General features: G+C 37.7%; 1 protein-coding gene across 2 annotated transcripts in view; it reads right to left on the minus strand.

Annotated features, from left to right (window-relative positions):
• The window catches only part of STXBP6 (syntaxin binding protein 6), a 94,934-nt gene that overhangs the window by 48,792 nt on the left and 28,019 nt on the right, over positions 1–18,123 (minus strand). The window contains exon 3 of one of the 2 annotated variants that reach the window (XM_041402605.1): positions 11,814–11,998. In XM_041402605.1, the coding sequence (XP_041258539.1) occupies positions 11,814–11,967 (154 nt within the window). In that variant the 5' untranslated portion in view covers positions 11,968–11,998. Of the gene's footprint in view, positions 1–11,813; positions 11,999–18,123 lie in introns of those variants that run through there. The other variant, XM_041402616.1, reaches the window with a different exon arrangement.

Raw genomic sequence — 18,123 nt, forward strand, 5'->3', positions numbered from 1 at the left:
CCAGTGCATAACCACAGGAGTTTACAGCTGAATGTCAAACATTTAAAATAATGCAACACAGTTGTTTCCAGTACTCCATCCCTACAAATGTGTCCTAATGGACAGTCATTAACAGACAAAAATACAGCTCTGCAAGGCCGCTCTAGTAATCAGTATTTCTTCACTATTCTGTGAGCTTCTTATTTTTTTCAAATAGTTTTAAAACCTAGCTCTATGGCCAAAAAAAATCCAACCATTTTCCAGAACAGTTTCTCTGCCCTTCTGTTATGTGCAGAAGCTTCCCGCACAGAGCTGACAAGCAACTCCTAGGACTGCTTTAATCAAATATTACACAAACCAATCTCCTATTAGACAATCACTAATAATACATGGAGTTCACAAAGCCTGACAGAAACATCAAACATCCAAATGAAGTGCAGACAAAATGTTCAGGGATAGTAAGAAATAGGAATTATGCACCCAAAGTGATTCCTCCTGAACCTGGAATGAAGCCAAGTGATAGCATATCAAATTTTCACGGAAATGGCATAGCGGAAGCCTGGGTTTACAGCTGCAGCAGGATTCTAGAAACAAAAGGAAAAACAAAGAAAAACAAAAATATGGTCCAAAAGAGCAGATGAGGTTTGGAAAATTAAGAGCTTGACTGCAAGATGGAAAAGCAAGAAAGTGGATTCTTTAAAAAGAGCAGGAAGATAAAAGGGGGTGGAACAATCACGTGAGGTTAACAATCAGCAGCATTACTAGTGTGTGTTAAGAGCAGAAGAAGCTGGCATAAGCAGAGGAGAATTAGTGTTATGTTTTGTTTCAAGAAAGGATAGATTCTTGCACAGAGCTGGACAGCTGGAGATTGAGTTAAGCAGAACTAGCGCCAAGTGAACAATGGCTTGTTACTAGTGAATATTCACATTCAGGAAGGAAGTGCGCAAAATTAAAACAAGAATTAACTTGAAGTGAAACAACTATGTTTAGTGACTGAAACTTCTCCAAGAAGCAATAGCCATGGCTAAATAATGCAATTAATTAATCATAAAGAAAAAGGCATATTTTAGAAGTGGAAGTAACAAACAGAAACCTTGCCAAAGTAAAACTTCCACAAATCAGAAGACTAAAAGAAGTTGTCCACAACTGATTTGTTTTAGAACAGTAGCTACTCACAGAAAGAGGGAATTTCAAATATTTTTCCCATCTTCTAAAGGCATTACAGGTATGCAAAAAGGGGAAAGACATCATGAAACCAAGCTGATTGCCCTAAATTATTCAAGTGTTTTTTAAAGAGAGAAAAAACAAATGGAAAAAAAAGAAATACTGTTTGAAGAGGTCCACATTAAGCAGACATGAGAACCATAATATGAAATTCTTTAAAGAAGTGACTGAGCTGAAACAGGGAAAAACCAGAAGTTATGGATAAACACAACAGAAAGAGCAGAGCAGTAAACAGTTACAGATACATACAATTTTTACAATATTTTCTACATATCATTAAATTTTCAGTCCAAAGCAGTAGTATACCTCTGGTCATTCAAGTCTTTGAGACTGTGCTACCTACCTAAATGAATGGCTGAAACTATTCTTGACACTATTTCTACTTGTTAGAAATATCCAGGCTGCTGCTCTGGATAATTCCAGCAGACAGTCTGAACTACACCAGTGCCTCACTACACACTATTTTTTTTTAGTATATTATTTAACAAATAAAGACTGGACCAGAAGATTATTTTAAGGCTCCTTTCAATCCAGGGTGTTCTGCCATTCTCTGACTAGTGTAACTTAAGGACTGAAAAATCATTAAAAAAGAAACATTTTTTATCATATTTAAAAGGCAAAGAGCCTTTAATTAAAAGTTGTTTCTCATCACATGGATCACAAACCCTCACAACCATGACATACTTTAGTCCTCACAGTATCTCAGTACAGACTGAAAGCCCTAACTTGCAAAATAATATCATGCTCCAAACACATCATTAGACGCAAGCGAAGTATGTGGTTCAACCAGCTGGTGTAGTTGATTCTTTCTGTTCTGCTCTTCCCCTCCTCACCCTTCTCCCTGGCTGGAACAAAAGCTTTTTGAACCTAAGCACAAAAATATTTTATTAGGATCCATCAGGTTCTAGCGGGAACACAAACAAACCTCACTTTTAGTTAAAAATGGTATGAGCACAGATCACAAAGCATATCCCTGGAGGTGGGAAAAAAATGAACGGACATGGTACTTAGCGCTACAATTTAGCTGGCAAGGAGATGACTGGTCAAAGTTGGACTCAGTGACCTTCGCGATCTTTTCCAACCTAGTGATTATGTGATTTACAATACTTCCAAAGTACAACACAAAATCCAAATGCAAACTTGGTTTTTTTGTTGTTTTTTTTTTTTCTCTAGGTGGTTAGGAGACAAAAGGAAAATATATTTTTTAATTTAAAATAAATAAATTTAGGAGTCCCAATGAATAAAATATTAATTGCTTTATCAGTCAATACATACAGTGAGTTTAAACTCTTCCTAATGCCACTGCAAAAACCCTCCCTTTTCCCAGTTCCTAAAAAATTTCAAAGCCTCTCCTCAACCCATTTTCTGTTCCCCATACGTAAAGACAATTTTTGTTGTTTTGTATCCCAACTACCTTTCATTATAGATTGAACACTGGGCAAAAATGCAGCACTCCCTGAAATGTACAGCTGAAGGATTGTTTGCATTTTGTGTGCTAAACCTAAAAAAACTATTCTTAAAAGAAATAATGATATGTGAGTACAAAAATAAAGGAGAACAGAAATTATTCCAGAACTTTTAAACATTCTCTACCTAGATGTTGTTTTCTTTGGAAGCAAATTCAACAAATTTCAGCTGCCTAAAATCTTCTCAGATAGTATTCTAGACAACTTTAGATATTCCCAGACACTTAAACAGTCAAGTTTTCTTTAGCAATTGGTCATTAATGCAAGTGAATAAATATAATGTCTGGAGGTTGGAAGCTTTTGTTTACTTCAGCTTCCAATTTGTGCCTCATTCAGAAAAATCATACTTTGTGTAACTGCTTTAAATACATGTTGTAAATACTTCTCTTGCTAGAAGTAAGAGAGTGTTCTTTCAACAGTTCTATTTCCTTCCAAGTCATTGATCCAGTCACAGAAAATTGCTCTTGCCATTACTATGTGTGCTCCACACTGTGTTCCACAGAGTGACATGAGGCACAAGTTTGAGAAAACTAACACAGCAGGGGCTGATATCATATTATCCAGGAAAAGCATTTACCAGTTATTTCATCCAGCAAGACATTAATGTTGCAGCTTCCCTTCCAGCTGAGCCTGTCCTCTCAAGACAGGTCTAAATAGACAATATGAAAAGAAAATTGAATGCTTAAAGTAATTTTCCAATAACTATTTAGAATTATGGGCTAAAAATACCCAAGGAACTTCACTGACTGACAAGTATGTTCCACAAAGTTATAAAGTTTTCAGCCCCTGAAAATTTCACCCAAATGAAGTTTTGTTTAAAACAGTAACATTAGAGAATTTGTAGGGTTTTAACTTTGTCATTCCCTCAGGCTACTGAGAGTTACTGTGTGCTGCTGAGCTCTAATGAACAAAAAAGCAGCTGACTGGGTGTGCCAGAATTTCTCTATGAAGTTGTTCCAGCTAAACAGTTACTAGAGATTGTTTTAACTTGGACTAATGGGTAGGCTCCTCCCTGATACATGGCCAACAAAACTTTGCATAGTTTATATTCTCTCAGCCTCCCCACCCTTCATATGTTGTTTTTTCCTTCTTGTTAGGATATGCATAATCAGAGCACAAAAACAAGTTACTAAAAATCTAAATGTAAGTAGGCTGGAGGAAAAACAATGTCTGCTGTAAATGCAGAGCACTTGTTCACAGTAGCACATACACAGGCATACATGAGAATATGAGCTTGTTTTTATTGCAACAGTCTGAAATGTTCAGATATTATAACAGTGAGGGACGATTAGACAGACTTAGTTCATTAAGTAATTCCCCCCTACTGTGTTTTTCAGGTGTCTTGCTACTTGATTGGTATATGAGCTCCTGTGGCAGCAGTTTGCATAAACTGGGGGACACAGGCTAAACACAGAAAATCAATCATCAGTTCTGATCTGTTCTTTTTCAATTTCACTTGCTTTAAAAGGATTATTTACAGATTAAAGTCCCAAACAGAAAATATTTAGACACCAGAACTGCATTATTCATCTTTCTCTTTGTCAAGGCAACAATAAAATCTACCTAATGATAGAGAAGCTTGATGTAGTCTTCTAATCAGCTTATCAGTTCCTTTGTTAAGTACTTCTTACGTGCTGCTCCATGCTGAAAATTATTCAATAGTACAGTATCTAAAGGCCAGATGTATGGTGAAAACTTGCAGGATTTGACTCATACAGCTTGGAGTACTATAAAAGGATAAGATTTTAATCTGATGCTTATCTACTAAAAGAGTCTAATATAGTAAGCATTGGTCAGGGAGAAAGAGAACTTCTGGTTTTGTTCACAAGATGATATTACTTCTAAGAGCAGAACTATACAGCAATCAACAGAAATGCTTTCTGAAATGCAACATCAAGGGAACATTCCAGATGTTTTCTTCCCAGTATGATTCAAGTTCAACAATCCATAATGCAGTGAGTCAGGGTATTATACATACTACAAAAACTAAGAACTGTTCAGAATGAATCCTATTGCAAAGCAAAACACAGCAGTTTTAGCTGCACAATCCATAATGCAGTGAGTCAGAGTATTATACATACTACACTCCAGCACTACAAAAACTAAGAACTGTTCAGAATGAATCCTATTGCAAAGCAAAACACAGCAGTTTTAGCTGTCATGGCACCACAAGAATAGCTTTTGCCAAAGCAAGCAAGGGGATACTCATGCAGGTCTTATGTGTATGGTTGCTGTTCTCCAACTTGAAGGGAGAGCTACCATGGACATTTGTTATGTAGAGCCTTACTTTACAGCTCTGCATTTTTATCACATACAAGATAGCAACAAACCTTGCCAAAAGCCTCACTTGGACAAAGAATGAACAAACTGTTTCCAAAGACATTATGACATTCAAACATTTTAACCTGGCACTAAACTTGATGCAGCATCTGCCATGTTCTGGGCAAAACACGGCACTGACATACATCATCACCACTGAAGTGAGGTGCTGCCAGCTCTTGAGGAATACAAACCTAGCCAGCACAAGTAATTGCAATAAACGGATAAAGCTCTGCAGAGCCCCCATTCGCTTCTGAACACGGAGGGGAGTGAGGGAATCTGCAACATAACTACTTTGTGTAGTAATTTTCACAGTAATTTTTGCATACCTCCATGGAAAAGGCCACAATGTGCAACTAATAATCTCATCAGGCTTCCTTTATGAACAATGAGGCAACAAGAAGCTCCCAGTGTACAACTTCCAGTCTACAGTTTTACAACCAATTTGTTTTAATGCATAAATCTTCCTGCATCAAAACCGGCTTTGTACTTATGTATATTGAATTTATTCCTTTTAATTACTGCAAATTTACGTATGACTGAAAAAACAGATCTGATGCCTCACATTTCCCATCAAGTTTTCAATGCCTTAGTTTTGCTCACATTTTTTCAAGATTTCTCATTTGGAAATCTTTCCAAAGGAGTTTATGTCTGGTTGAGGTGGAAGGAAAAACAATTTCAAAAGATCAAGTCTGAATAGAATTAAAAGCAACATTAGTAACACAAATTTTGTGAATTGACACATTTTTAAAAAACTGCACAGAGAGTCACAGAACCATTTAGATTGGAGAACACCTCAGATCATTAAATCCAAGCTTTGACTGAACATCACCATATCAGATATGCCATGGCACTAAGTGCCACATCCAATCATTTCTCTTGAATCAGGGATAGTAACTCCACCACCACCCTGAGCAGTTCACTCCACTGTTTAAGACCCCCCCCTTTAAGAAGCTCCTCATGATGTCCAGGCTGAACCTCTCTGGCATAGCTTGCAGCTTGAGGCCATTTTATTGTCTGGTTACCTGGGAGGAGAGGCTGACCCCCACCCTGTTACAACCTCCTTTCAGGCAGCTGTAGAGAGCAGTAACATCTTCCCTGAGCATCCTTTTCTCCAGGTTGAACAACCCCAATTCCCTCAGCTGCTTCTCAAAGGAATTACCCTCTAGAACCTTCACCAGCTTTCTTACCCCTCTCTGAACACAATCCAGCACCTTAATGTCTTCCTTGCAGTGACAGGCCCAGAACTGAACGCAGGACTCCAGGTGCAGCCTCACAAATGCTGAGTACAGAGGGACTGCCCTTGTCCTGTTGCCCACACTATTGCTGATACAGACCTGGATGCCACTGGCCTTCTTGGCCACCTGGGCACACACTGGAACATGTTCATCCAGCTGCTGACCAGCACTCCTAGATCCTTTTCCACGCGACATCTTCCCAGCCGCTCTGTCTCCAGCCTGTAGTTCTGCCTGGGATTCTTGTGCTCCAAGTGCAGGATCTGGCACTTGACTTTGTTGAATCTCGTATCATTGGCCTTGGCCCATTGATCCAGGCTGCCCAGATCCCTCTGCAGAGCCTTCCTGCCCTCCCTCCAGATGATCAACACTCCTGCCCAGCTTGGTGTAGTCTGTAATCCGTCAGATGATGCACCTGATCCCCTCATCCAGATGATAAATAAAGGTATTAATCAGGACTGGGTGCAACACTGAGCTCTGAGGAACAGTACTGATGCACAGTAAACTGTTAAGCTTTACCAATCTGCTACAATTATATTCTGAAGGATTTGCGTGGCAAAAAAAGCACTAAAGAGCAGACACATAACTGCACACCTTCATCTTGCCATTTAGAAAATACTTCCTGCACATGAATAAGATCAAGTAGGGTACTGGGAGGATGCACACATACATTCCTCCTCCACCTTAAAAAGAGAAAAAAAAAAGCAAACCAAAACACACCAATCTTAAGACTAAATGCCTTCAAATATATAATTCTGTAGCTTTGCTGTAAAAAGATGCACTCCTACACAAAATTCTTGTGGAAAAAGACTGGTTATATTACGGTAGACAACTCAGAATCAGAAGGGATCAGAGCAACAAGACATATTAAGGATACAATCAATACATGTATGCAAAGTAGTTCATAACTTTCTCTTTCAATGTATACAGAAAGATCAATAATGAAAAAGAGAAGCTTAACCTGGCTTCCACTCAAAATGTGCCAGTTTTGTTTTTCAAAGACCCTTAAGAAAAGATTTTCAAATACCTTTTATAAAATTTGAAATTTATTATTATTATGAGCAACTGATACTTGACCTTATAAAACTCCTTATGGGAACCCTGGAGTTAAAATACCAGAAGTAGGTTCTGACAAAGGAAGGAAAAGATTCTTGGTTAAGAATTATATTCAGTACCGTAATAATTTATTACAAGTAGATGAAGGCAATTATGTTTTGTTCGTATTAGCGCTAGAAGCTATATGCTGCATGTGTACATTTAATACATATTTATTTAGACACACATAATACAGTAAGTGAATGTAACCACACTGTGCAACAATTTGAAAAACATCAGTGCTTTCCATTATCCAACTTATGGCTAGTTTAAAGCAGTAAATATAGGTCAGTGAGCACACAGCAAGAGGAGCTAGTCATTATTTGCCCTACAGATACCTGAACTATTAAACCTTCACCTTAAAGAAGACATTACTAAGATAAGATAGTGAAGAAAGAGGCTTGTTTGGTTTTTTTCCTCTGTTCCGAAAAAAGGAATTTGAATTTTCACAACAAAACACAATATAAAACTTGTATTGGACTTTGTTCAGTCCTTGCTGAGCACCCCTGTCTGTGCTCAGATGTTCAGCCATGATCCAAGTCTGGGTCCATGGGGCTGGGCAAACACCGCAACTGGCCTGCAGCTGTCTGCAAACAGCTGTCCAGGTCAGAGCTTGCAGAACACTGGACCATCATTTGGCTGGTGTGCTCTTCTGGGCTGACCAAATCTCTTATGTCAGTCATGACCTTTTTTGCATAAATAATCAAATATTCAATAGAGTCTGACATCTAAGTGGGTCAGATCGAAAGTGAATATGACGAACACTGAAGTAACATTCTCACAACATTTAAACAGAGGGGAAAATACCACCCACTGGTGAGTAGGCCAATGACCTATTTCTGAAGTGACCGTTTAAGTATTTTATACTTAATTCAGAATTCTAAATAAGGCTAAGAACTATTTTAAACAATTATGTTTCAATTATATAAGACAATGGTGACAAAATTAAAACTTAGACCTGATCCAATAACTCTCACTAGGCCTGCTAGTGCGGAGGAGGTGATAAATATCCACTTTGAATTTCTTGTCTTTGCTCTGTGTTAAATCTTCTTTTACATTACAAAAATCCTAGTGTTCATTTTCTCTGTTCTGCCTACAGCCACCCCACCTCTGTGTTTCCCATCTGTCTACTCCCTTCTTGTTCTTCTTCAGCTACACAACTCCTAAAGATCTGTCTTGGCTCTGTTTGCCAGTTTAACTTGGCTAGCTCCAACACTAGGCTAGAAAGCTGCAGGTAACCCAGATGCTTGGTTTCCACCAGGCTGTCAAGCAGTCTTGCTACAGCTTTCTTAGCTTAACCTAATCTGTTTCAGATTACAGGCTTTAGCTATACCTCTTTCAAGCATTAATGCTTACTTCTAACCATCTCAGTATTCAATATTGTACAATCAAAAAACTCAGTACATACTTCAAATACCAATACTAAAGAAGAATCTTCCTTACTCTCCCATCTCACTCTCCTCAATATTTGCTTCTTTTAATGGTTCACTGTCCCATCTCTGAGGCTAAGGGGATTCTCCCTGCTCAGCATCTCTAGCCACACTTTCAGAAATTCAAATAAACAACTATGATAAAATGTTTTTTCAACCCAAAATTCAGTTCAACATTGAAAGTAAAACGTTTAACTCTGGTTATAAGAATTTGTGTAATTTCTTAGTTTCAAAGTGAGCAGTAAATAGAAGTAGCTGCCACAGTGGCTGATGTTTCATTTTCTGTACTATATCTTGGATGAAACTACCACTAGACAATATGTTTTATATTTATACCCCCTAAGGATATAAGGAGTCAGTTTCTATTCTTTCAACTGACAAATTCTGTTCTAAAGAGTAAATTACCAAATTCCTTTCAACAAAGGCCAAACTGAATTAGTCCAAGAAAACTATGAACACAGAGATATTCCAGTCACTTTGTTTACCTAATACATAGCAAACCTGGGACAAGAGTCAAAGGCTGATAAAGGCATTTCCAGGGAAGAGGTTGCAATACTCAGCACTAAAGCACGTTACCTGAAATGTAAATACAAATTCAGAGCTAGCCACCATTGTGACTGCTTCGCTGGACACATTACTTCAAAAAAAGGAAAGCAATCAAATACATTCTGTTGTCCCAAGATACAATTCATCTTGGACTCTGTTTGGGGCACAGTTAAATTGCCATGACTACTTTAACTTAGCCTTACCAAACAGAAACTTTTTCTGTAACAGCTGCAACTAAAACCATTATTGCTTCACAGCCATTAGGAATAGGTAAAAATCTCAGTTTATCCTCATCACAATTTCTTTTAAACAGTGGCAGAAACACTTGCTCCCCAACGCATGGTTTTGTGCCTTTGATAACTCCCGACTACATAACTAATTGTACTTGACCCTACTGAACTGCATAATCTTGCTGAGCAGACTGTTTGGAATGTGACATCAAACACAGCCAGGCAGTCCTCTCCCTAGTCACTTTGCTGCCTACTGATATTACCAATCATACAGTACTCTCATAAACTATAAATGTATATGAGAAAACCTGGTCTCAGACCTGTGCATAGTGAGCCACATGTGAGGGTTCTTGCAATATCAATACGCAACTTTTCAGTGTCTGTCACTAAGTAATTTTATTTAGATCCTGAATGCTTCTCCTTATCATGAGTGGCAAACTCTGCTTAAGTCAGGACATCCGCTATTTTTTCCTTACTCATAATATGCTATGGCAGTAAAACAATAAATGCATTTAAGACCATTCATTGTCTTAAAATCCATGTTGACTGATACCTATGAATATGGGGTAGGGGAGTCGAAGGAGGGCTAAGTTTTACAGAATATCAAATAAAAAAAAAAAAAGACACAAAAATCCACCTATTGAACATTTAGCCTACAGAAAATTGTAAGCATAGAGCACATCTCTAGCCTTTAATCATGAATGAGCACATCTCTAACCTTTAATCATGAACATGGGTATCAAACAACTGTATGTCCCAAAACTTACTGCACAGTCCTAGAACATGATTGCTCTTTACAAGAAGACTTAGGAAAAAAATGGACTGACATTTGAAAAATATGACTGCCAAAAGAAGAGTTTGGCTTTGCTTAAATACATTAGTCATTTGAACATTTCTTTAACAGTTGAGAGGCCTAGATTAGTTTCCTCTACATCTTGAGAAGAGTGAAGCATGCAATTCTTACATCAACACAGAGTATTCCAACTGCAAGTCTATGGAATAGCCTAGGGGAATCAATTTTTAAATCCTTCCTTGAAGCTCTCTATGTGGGGAGAATGTGAGGTCACTTGGTTGCTCAGCCTAGAAAATAGCAGACTGAGGGAAGGCCTCATTGTGGTCTACAGCTTCCTCAGGAGGGGAAGCAGAGAGTCACACATTGACCTCTTCACTCTCATGACCACTGATAGGACCTGAGGAAATAGCACAAAACTCTGTAAGGGAAGGATTAGGCTGGATATCAGAAAAAGGCTCTTCATTCAGAGGGTGTTCAAGCCCTTGAACAGGCCCCCCAGGGAACTGGTCACAGCACTAACCTGGCAGAGCCCACAAAGCTTTTGAAATGCTTTCAGACACATGGTGCCATTTTTGGGTTTAGCAAAATGCAGGGCCAGGAGTTGGCCTTGATGATCTTTGTGGGTCACTTCCAACTCGGGATATTCTATGATCCTACAATGACAAGCAAAATACTCAGCTGTAAATGAAAGGTCTTCTCTTTTGTCTCACTGACCTCAGTATGCATGTGCATTTCCTCTCCAGCTTGTATTTTAACAGAAGTATTTGTACATATGTATATAAATAGCATCTCATCCAATAACATATAGTGAATGTATACTTTTTGGGCAGGTGTGTGATGTGCTAGAACAGTAGTAGAGTCACTGAGTTTTACGTCCTATGCTTTGAAAGTTTTAACATTATTTAAAGAAATAACACCACAATTTGAAAGTCATGAAACTCTCTCATTTAGTGCACAAATAATCCTACTTTTCTGAGAGTCATAGAACATTTCTTCTGGCCACTAGCTGTCCTTCCAGAAAGATTGGCCTCACACACTCAAAGGGAGCAAATGATTGGCCTAAAAAAGTAAGTGACTAGATCACCCTAAATTCCAAAGATATTCACACACACTCAGTTGGTAGACATTGAAACGTGGCATAAAAAATTACATTGTATATCACTTTAATGTCCTGAAAAGTTCATCCTTCAAAGAAATGTCTTAATCTCACCAAGGAAAGGCTGTTACCAAATATTTGATTAGTTCATACTCTGCAGCTGGGCTGTGAGAACACCTAGGGGTTTTTAAACAATGAAACCACCTGTTCAACTTACTATAATATATAAATATAAATAGCCTAGAGCACATGGCTCCTCAAGATAAAAGGTATAAGTGCTATAATTCTCTCATTACATTGTGAAGACTGGAATCACCTAGCTCCTTATGGCTACAGACAACAGCTAATCAGTTAATCAAAGATAAACAAACAACCGGATGTCAAAAGTCATTAAACCTACCTGACAGGCAGATGTACGTTAAATATTCACCCTGACCCCCAGTAGCTAGAAAAGGAATCTTTTTTTTTGTTCTTCTTTTCACTTGAACAGCTCCCAGCATCCTTTCATCATGTGGGGCAAAAATCTCTTTGCTGATTGCAGATTTGGCATTCATTGTAGATCACAGGTATAGCGACTGTTACTCTCTAAAATGAAAACATAAATATAAAACTATATTAGAAACTCTAAAGTTTTATCAAAGTCCACTTAACTTACTCAGGCATTACAAACTCTGACCTTCAAAGAAAGCTTTTAATGCTTCAAAGAATTTAGAAAATAATTTCATATTCTTAAAGGCAGAATTTTCCAAGTATTTGAGTGTCTTCACTGAAGTTGTTCTCCACACTTCTTAAATTTGCTTATGCAAGCTTAGCTTATTTTGGGCAGAAGCACTTGCACTTCAGTATATTGCAAAATCTTCTCAGAGAAACACCCTGTTTAACTTCATGCAGCATAAAAGCTTCATTAATTCCCCCTCTGATAACTGAGGGAAACTCAGATCTGTGTCCCACATACAGAGGGAAAGCACTGCAAGGGCATAGGGAAGGAGCATCATGGTTGTGCTGGCACACAAGAAATCACGTTCACAGAGGACAGAGAAAGCTTCAGACTTGGTGAGACTGTTCTTCAGAAGCACTGCTCCTGGTGACAGCACTTGATTGCACAGCTCTTACACCTCTTGCAGCTTTAGCACCTCATCCCCTCAACTCTGGAATTACTGACTGGGCAACTGCACAGGAAACAGTGTCAGAGACACCATTGGGGTCAACACAGCCAAAACCACACCTCTACTTTTGGGCTGCGTAATTTTGACCCAGGTCAGTTCCTCAATGTGTTTCGTAACAAAACAGCACAGTTGACTTAGGAGAGACATTTGTCTCAGGAGAGACATACACATTTGTAGAGGAAAAAATTATTATAGAGAACAGGGAGGGAGGAGGGAAGCTGCTTAGTCATGCACATCCCAAAAAACAAACCTCACCAACCTCACTGCAGCTTGCAGAAGAGCCTAAGTAAAGGAGGGAGAACTCAGAGGGGGCATGAACAGGTTCTTTGTGCAAGCTGTAACTCCAGTCAGTTCTGCACTGATGTCTTGTAACACATGCACAGGCCCCCATTCATGGAAACTGCTGAATGACACCTTTAATTGTCCCAGGGTAATGACACTCCAATGCACATACATTAATTTACACATTTCTGTATTATGAAGACTTTCAAGCTGACAGATCTTTTTGACCTCCTTAGCTTTCTTAGTACGAAGATGATTATACTCAGGCCTGAACTACCTGATAATTCTGCCTGTGGATCATTTGATATTTGTCATAATTTAAAATAAATGTAAATAAACTACATAATCAAATTAGATTATGAAAATTAGATTATTAAGAGAGTCACAGATCCATTATTTTTTGTGTGCATACTACTAGCAAAGTAATTGCCTTAACACTTTCAGTCTCAATGTTTTGTTGTCACTATTTATGACATTCCCTTACGCATACTACTGGCAAAGTAATTGCCTTAACTTTCAGTCTCAATGTTTTGTTGTCACTATTTATGACATTCCCTTATCTTAAAAAAATGGGAAAATTTAAAAAAATAGCTACACAAGAGACAGCACAACTTAGTCCAAACTGAATTCACCACTTGCTAATTTTGGGATGCCAACAGAATCCTGTGCCAAAATAATCTGTAACAGTATACTTCAGTTAACCAACACAGAGTAATGTGAATTCTGACATGTTTTAGCACCAGGTCATTTACATGAATCTTTAAAAAAGTGAATTGGATTTAAAAATTGTCTCCATCAAAAGAAAAAACGAGACCAGTTTCAAGGGAACAAATAATGTATAATTCCTGACAAGGTGTTATCTCATAAGTCCCAACATCTTAGTTACCTATCCTTTAACAATGAATATATCTACATGAAAACAGAATCAAAAGAATCAATTTACATGTAGTTACTTAGGAAAAAAGTTGCGAAAAAATGTGTTGTTTTCACATTCATCACATACTTCTCTCTTCTTCTGTGTTATAGAAATATTTGCAGAGCACATCATACCAGCATTTAAACTGTTGGGACATTGCAACTAGCTTTTGGGTTAATTTTTTTTTCTTTTTTTAATTCAAGGCTACTGTTAACAACAATGGATTTAAACACACAGACCTCCTCCTGACTGAGCTAGAGACTGATAATCTTTGCAAAACCCATTCCTTTACGTGCCTAAAGAATTTTCAATGAATAACTTTTTGGGAAAACACTCAGAAGTGCTGTCAGGTTAAAAGACATTAAAGTGACATTAAACTGAAAGAGTGCTTTCCAGAGTGCAACAATCTGATGCTGTTAATTCTGCAACTGAGTTGTTGAATAGATGTTTTCAGACATTTTCTTAGTGGTCACAGACTGTAAAATAAAATATGACTTCAAAGATTACTCAGGGCTGTAAAGACTTCCTGGATTAAGAGAAGATCCAAGTTTTGCTTACCTACAGTATCACAAAATGTTAGTGGTTTATTGCTGCATGCTGCCACTGGCTTTGACATTAAGCTGGTTTGTATACATTTACCAGAAGCTGTACACAGACACAGTAAGTGGACTGTGACTGGAACTTCCAATCCAAGTGTGGACTCCTGGCTTCAGAGATTGTGATCCTTCTGTTCCCAGAACCTGGGTTGACAACAGCTTCAGAAGCCATATTCAAACAATTAATCTAAGACAGTGTGTACCTGATATAACTGCCAAATCTGGTGTGAAGACTGACACTAACACAAACCACAGAAGCCCACTTATTTAAAGAAGAAAATAACTAACTGTGCCTGTGTACAAACAGACTTCTGAGATTGAGATGTCAATATAGCTTAGATGAAGTTATTTTTCATAGGTCAAAAAATCAGCAGCTGAATTCAAATAAGCAATCTTCTCCTATGCAATAGTATTTGTATGCAAAAGGCCTTTGTTTAAATAAGTAAAGCCTTCCAATGCTCCCTGTATTCACAAGCGGAGATAATACAATCTCTGGCAGTTTTATTTAAAAATAATAATAATTATATCTATATCTATATATCTATGTATATATATATATCTATATATATCTATATACCTACACACTTCCTCAAGGAACACGAATGAGTCTCATTTTTTCCTGTTCTCTAAAAAAATCCTTCTTCTTTTCATTAAAAAAACTCCAAACCACTGCCTCTACGTGCACAATTTCATGTTGTATATGCATATTTCTTTGCATAATTGTGTTTTCTCTTGGTGCACATTCCAGGACATATTCAAACCATCAGCAGTTTCCACTCAAGGCCCGTATGAACTCATTCACTGGAACACAAACTTTTTTCCTCCCATTTATACTCAGATACAAAATAAAATCCTTAAAGAAACTTTGCTGGAGGACCTCAGAGCACTCTCAGACAGTGCATTACTGCTTGCAACATTAACCCCTTGGAGGTAAGGGGGACTTAAAGATTCCAGGAAACCTAAGACTTCAGAAAGAGAGACCACATTTCCTACCTCACATGCTTTGTTCCACATATTTACTTCCACTCAAATTATTATACTGATGCTTTTGGCTAAACAAAGACCCCATTTTTACTTCCGCAATTTTTCACTCCATCTACTATAGCATTATGGAACAGGATGTCAGCATTTACACAGTGCCCCCAGCACACAGAAGAAACACAGAGAGGAAAGATTCCTGTGTGAACTTGAAAAAGTGCCTGCAATGCGCTGCTCATTTGCATCTTCTCACATCTTTCTCTACTACAGTTCTTCTCCATTATATTTCGATCACTAAAAGCCCCCTCTGTGAAAAGCTGACTATTCCTCTAGAAGTATGTGAGGGGGCAACAATTAAAGGCAATTTCTTAAAAAGAAGATTAAATAAAACCAGGATAATTAAACTGAATCCTTAATGCATCCCACATGTTCAACAACAACCAAAAAAATGGACGGTTTTCTGGTCAGCCAGAATCTCAGACTGTTTTCAGGCACACAGCCAGCAAATGGCTAATTTACACCCACATGTTTCATAGGACTCTATGCAAGTAAGTGGAAAAAAGGGGATTTACAGTATCTTTGTTGAGGGTATAGGTATGCAGAAAGGAAACTAATCCTCAGCATGCAGAATTCAAATAGGAGTAAACTACAATACAAAGCAAGAACTGGAAAAGAACATAAAAGTTTCCAAAAAAAAAAAAAGGAAAAAAATGTTCAGTATGCTAAACCTGGCTGTTTTCAAGGATCTTTAGTTTAATCACAAACAGGGATGGGCTCCCAGAACAGGCTAACCACTGAAATGCTGCCTGCAGTGTGAAATCATCTGAGCAACCAACTATTCTTGGAATAGTAACTCTAGCAAGCACTCAAATCTGCTTTTAATAAAGCCACTATCCTGAAAGATGACATCTACTTGAGGAAATCATTGCAAGACACTGTTGCCAAAAGAACAGCTTTTGCTATTGTGATAGTTGCCTGGTATTTACTTGCTGGAAGTGTTTAAACTACTTTGAATATTGCAGGTCATCAAAATCCTGTATTTGCTGTCATCTCAAACAAATAGCTAGTATAATTCTGAAAAAAAGCAAAAAAACCCCATTTAAAACCCAAGGCAACTGATTTATAAATATTTAAAGAACAAATATTAAAACATACACATTTTAAAAGTTGGTTTGCAATACATTTATTAAGCATAACTTATCCTAGAGGAATAACACCAAGTTTAATTAGCTCTGCAAACAAGGATCAAATCAGAAGATCAACCTTATTCTGAAACAGTCAAGATAAAATCTTTAAAATGCTTGAACATAAAAAATAAATCAGATCATCTTCTGTCACCCTATTTTCAAATCTAACTTTGCTTGAAAGATAGTTATTTAAATTAGGACAATAGCAGCAGCCACTGCAGCAGCCAGAAAAATTCCATTACTTCCTATTAACATGGGCTTACGACTTCTAGAAGTGTTTACTAAAAAAACCTTAATCATTCTCCAGAGTTATTTGTGGGCTGTCAAATTTCCAATTTATTATTCCAAATAACTTCTCAGCTAAGACTCGTTCATTTGAATAATGTATTAATTCTAAAATATGAAAATTATGAAACTGGAACTGTATTTGTAGCAGTTCAAACTAGAAACAAGAAGTGTGCTTTCACTTACATATGTAATTACAAAATAAACTGCCCAGTTAAGCTGAATAGGACAAAAGCAGACTTCAGAGAGCAGCAGCTCTTAAACACAAAACTTGAATCTTACATGCTAAAGTGGTAATGTGGGATGCATTAGTGAAGGTTTATATTGTAGCCCACCTAATCCAAGACCAACACATGACAGAATTTACTGTAAATTTGAATACAAGCCTAAACTTTGTTTTTAATCAAGACATTGTTTGATTATGGGAATTTAGCAGGACTGTTTACTGAAACCTCCAAGAAGCCTTGTTTGAACCAGTGAATTTCTCAAAAGCTCCTAGAATAAGCAAAAGAAACATGAAAGACTATACTGGCTACCATACTGTGTGGCCTGAAAACATGTGATGTTTTTGGTCAAGAAAAAAAAAATTGAAGAGGAAAATTGCACAGTAATAGGATCTTACAGTCAGACAGAAGCAGTAAATACCTCAGTGCTTGACACATTTCTTCACCTGAGGCAGGCAGCCTGAGGCCCTAAGCATTTCCTATAACCTTTCATTGCAAGGGAAGGTGATTTGAATTCTGTGCAAGTAGTATGGACCTACAGATTTAAAAAGATAAGGAGCTCTGAATGGAATACGTATTTATAAAGAGACAGTAAAACAATGAAGGTGCTTTTGAGTCTATTTCATATGTAACACAATCTTTAAAAAAAAAAATACACCTAGAAGTTTGGTGCACCTTCCTCCATCACCCCACAAAAAACCCAAACATCTCCTTACAAAGACAGATTATCAGGGATATCACAGAAAGCCCATAAATGGGCAAAGGAGAACCAGTCCCACTTGCATGTGGAAGACAGAGCAGCTGCTTTCATTTCTGCACTCTGCTCTCCTGAGTGAAATACATACATAGAGCATCATGGCAAGTAATACATGTACTTCCTCAAGGCACATGCAGCAAAAGCAGAAGATGCAGTATCACTTTGTTCTTTTGAGACTGTGCCCCTAAACTGTCTCCAAATGGTACAGAAAATTAAGTAGGAGGTGACATAAGGCACCAGAAACATATTGAGGGATGGGTTACTGTACATTCCAGGTCATATTTCATGTTCTGAAAACAGCAATTCCAGATCTAGAAAT

This window comes from Onychostruthus taczanowskii, unplaced genomic scaffold (assembly GCF_017590055.1).
Source record: "Onychostruthus taczanowskii isolate IOZ18803 unplaced genomic scaffold, ASM1759005v1 scaffold1, whole genome shotgun sequence".
NCBI classification, from domain to species: domain Eukaryota; kingdom Metazoa; phylum Chordata; class Aves; order Passeriformes; family Passeridae; genus Onychostruthus; species Onychostruthus taczanowskii.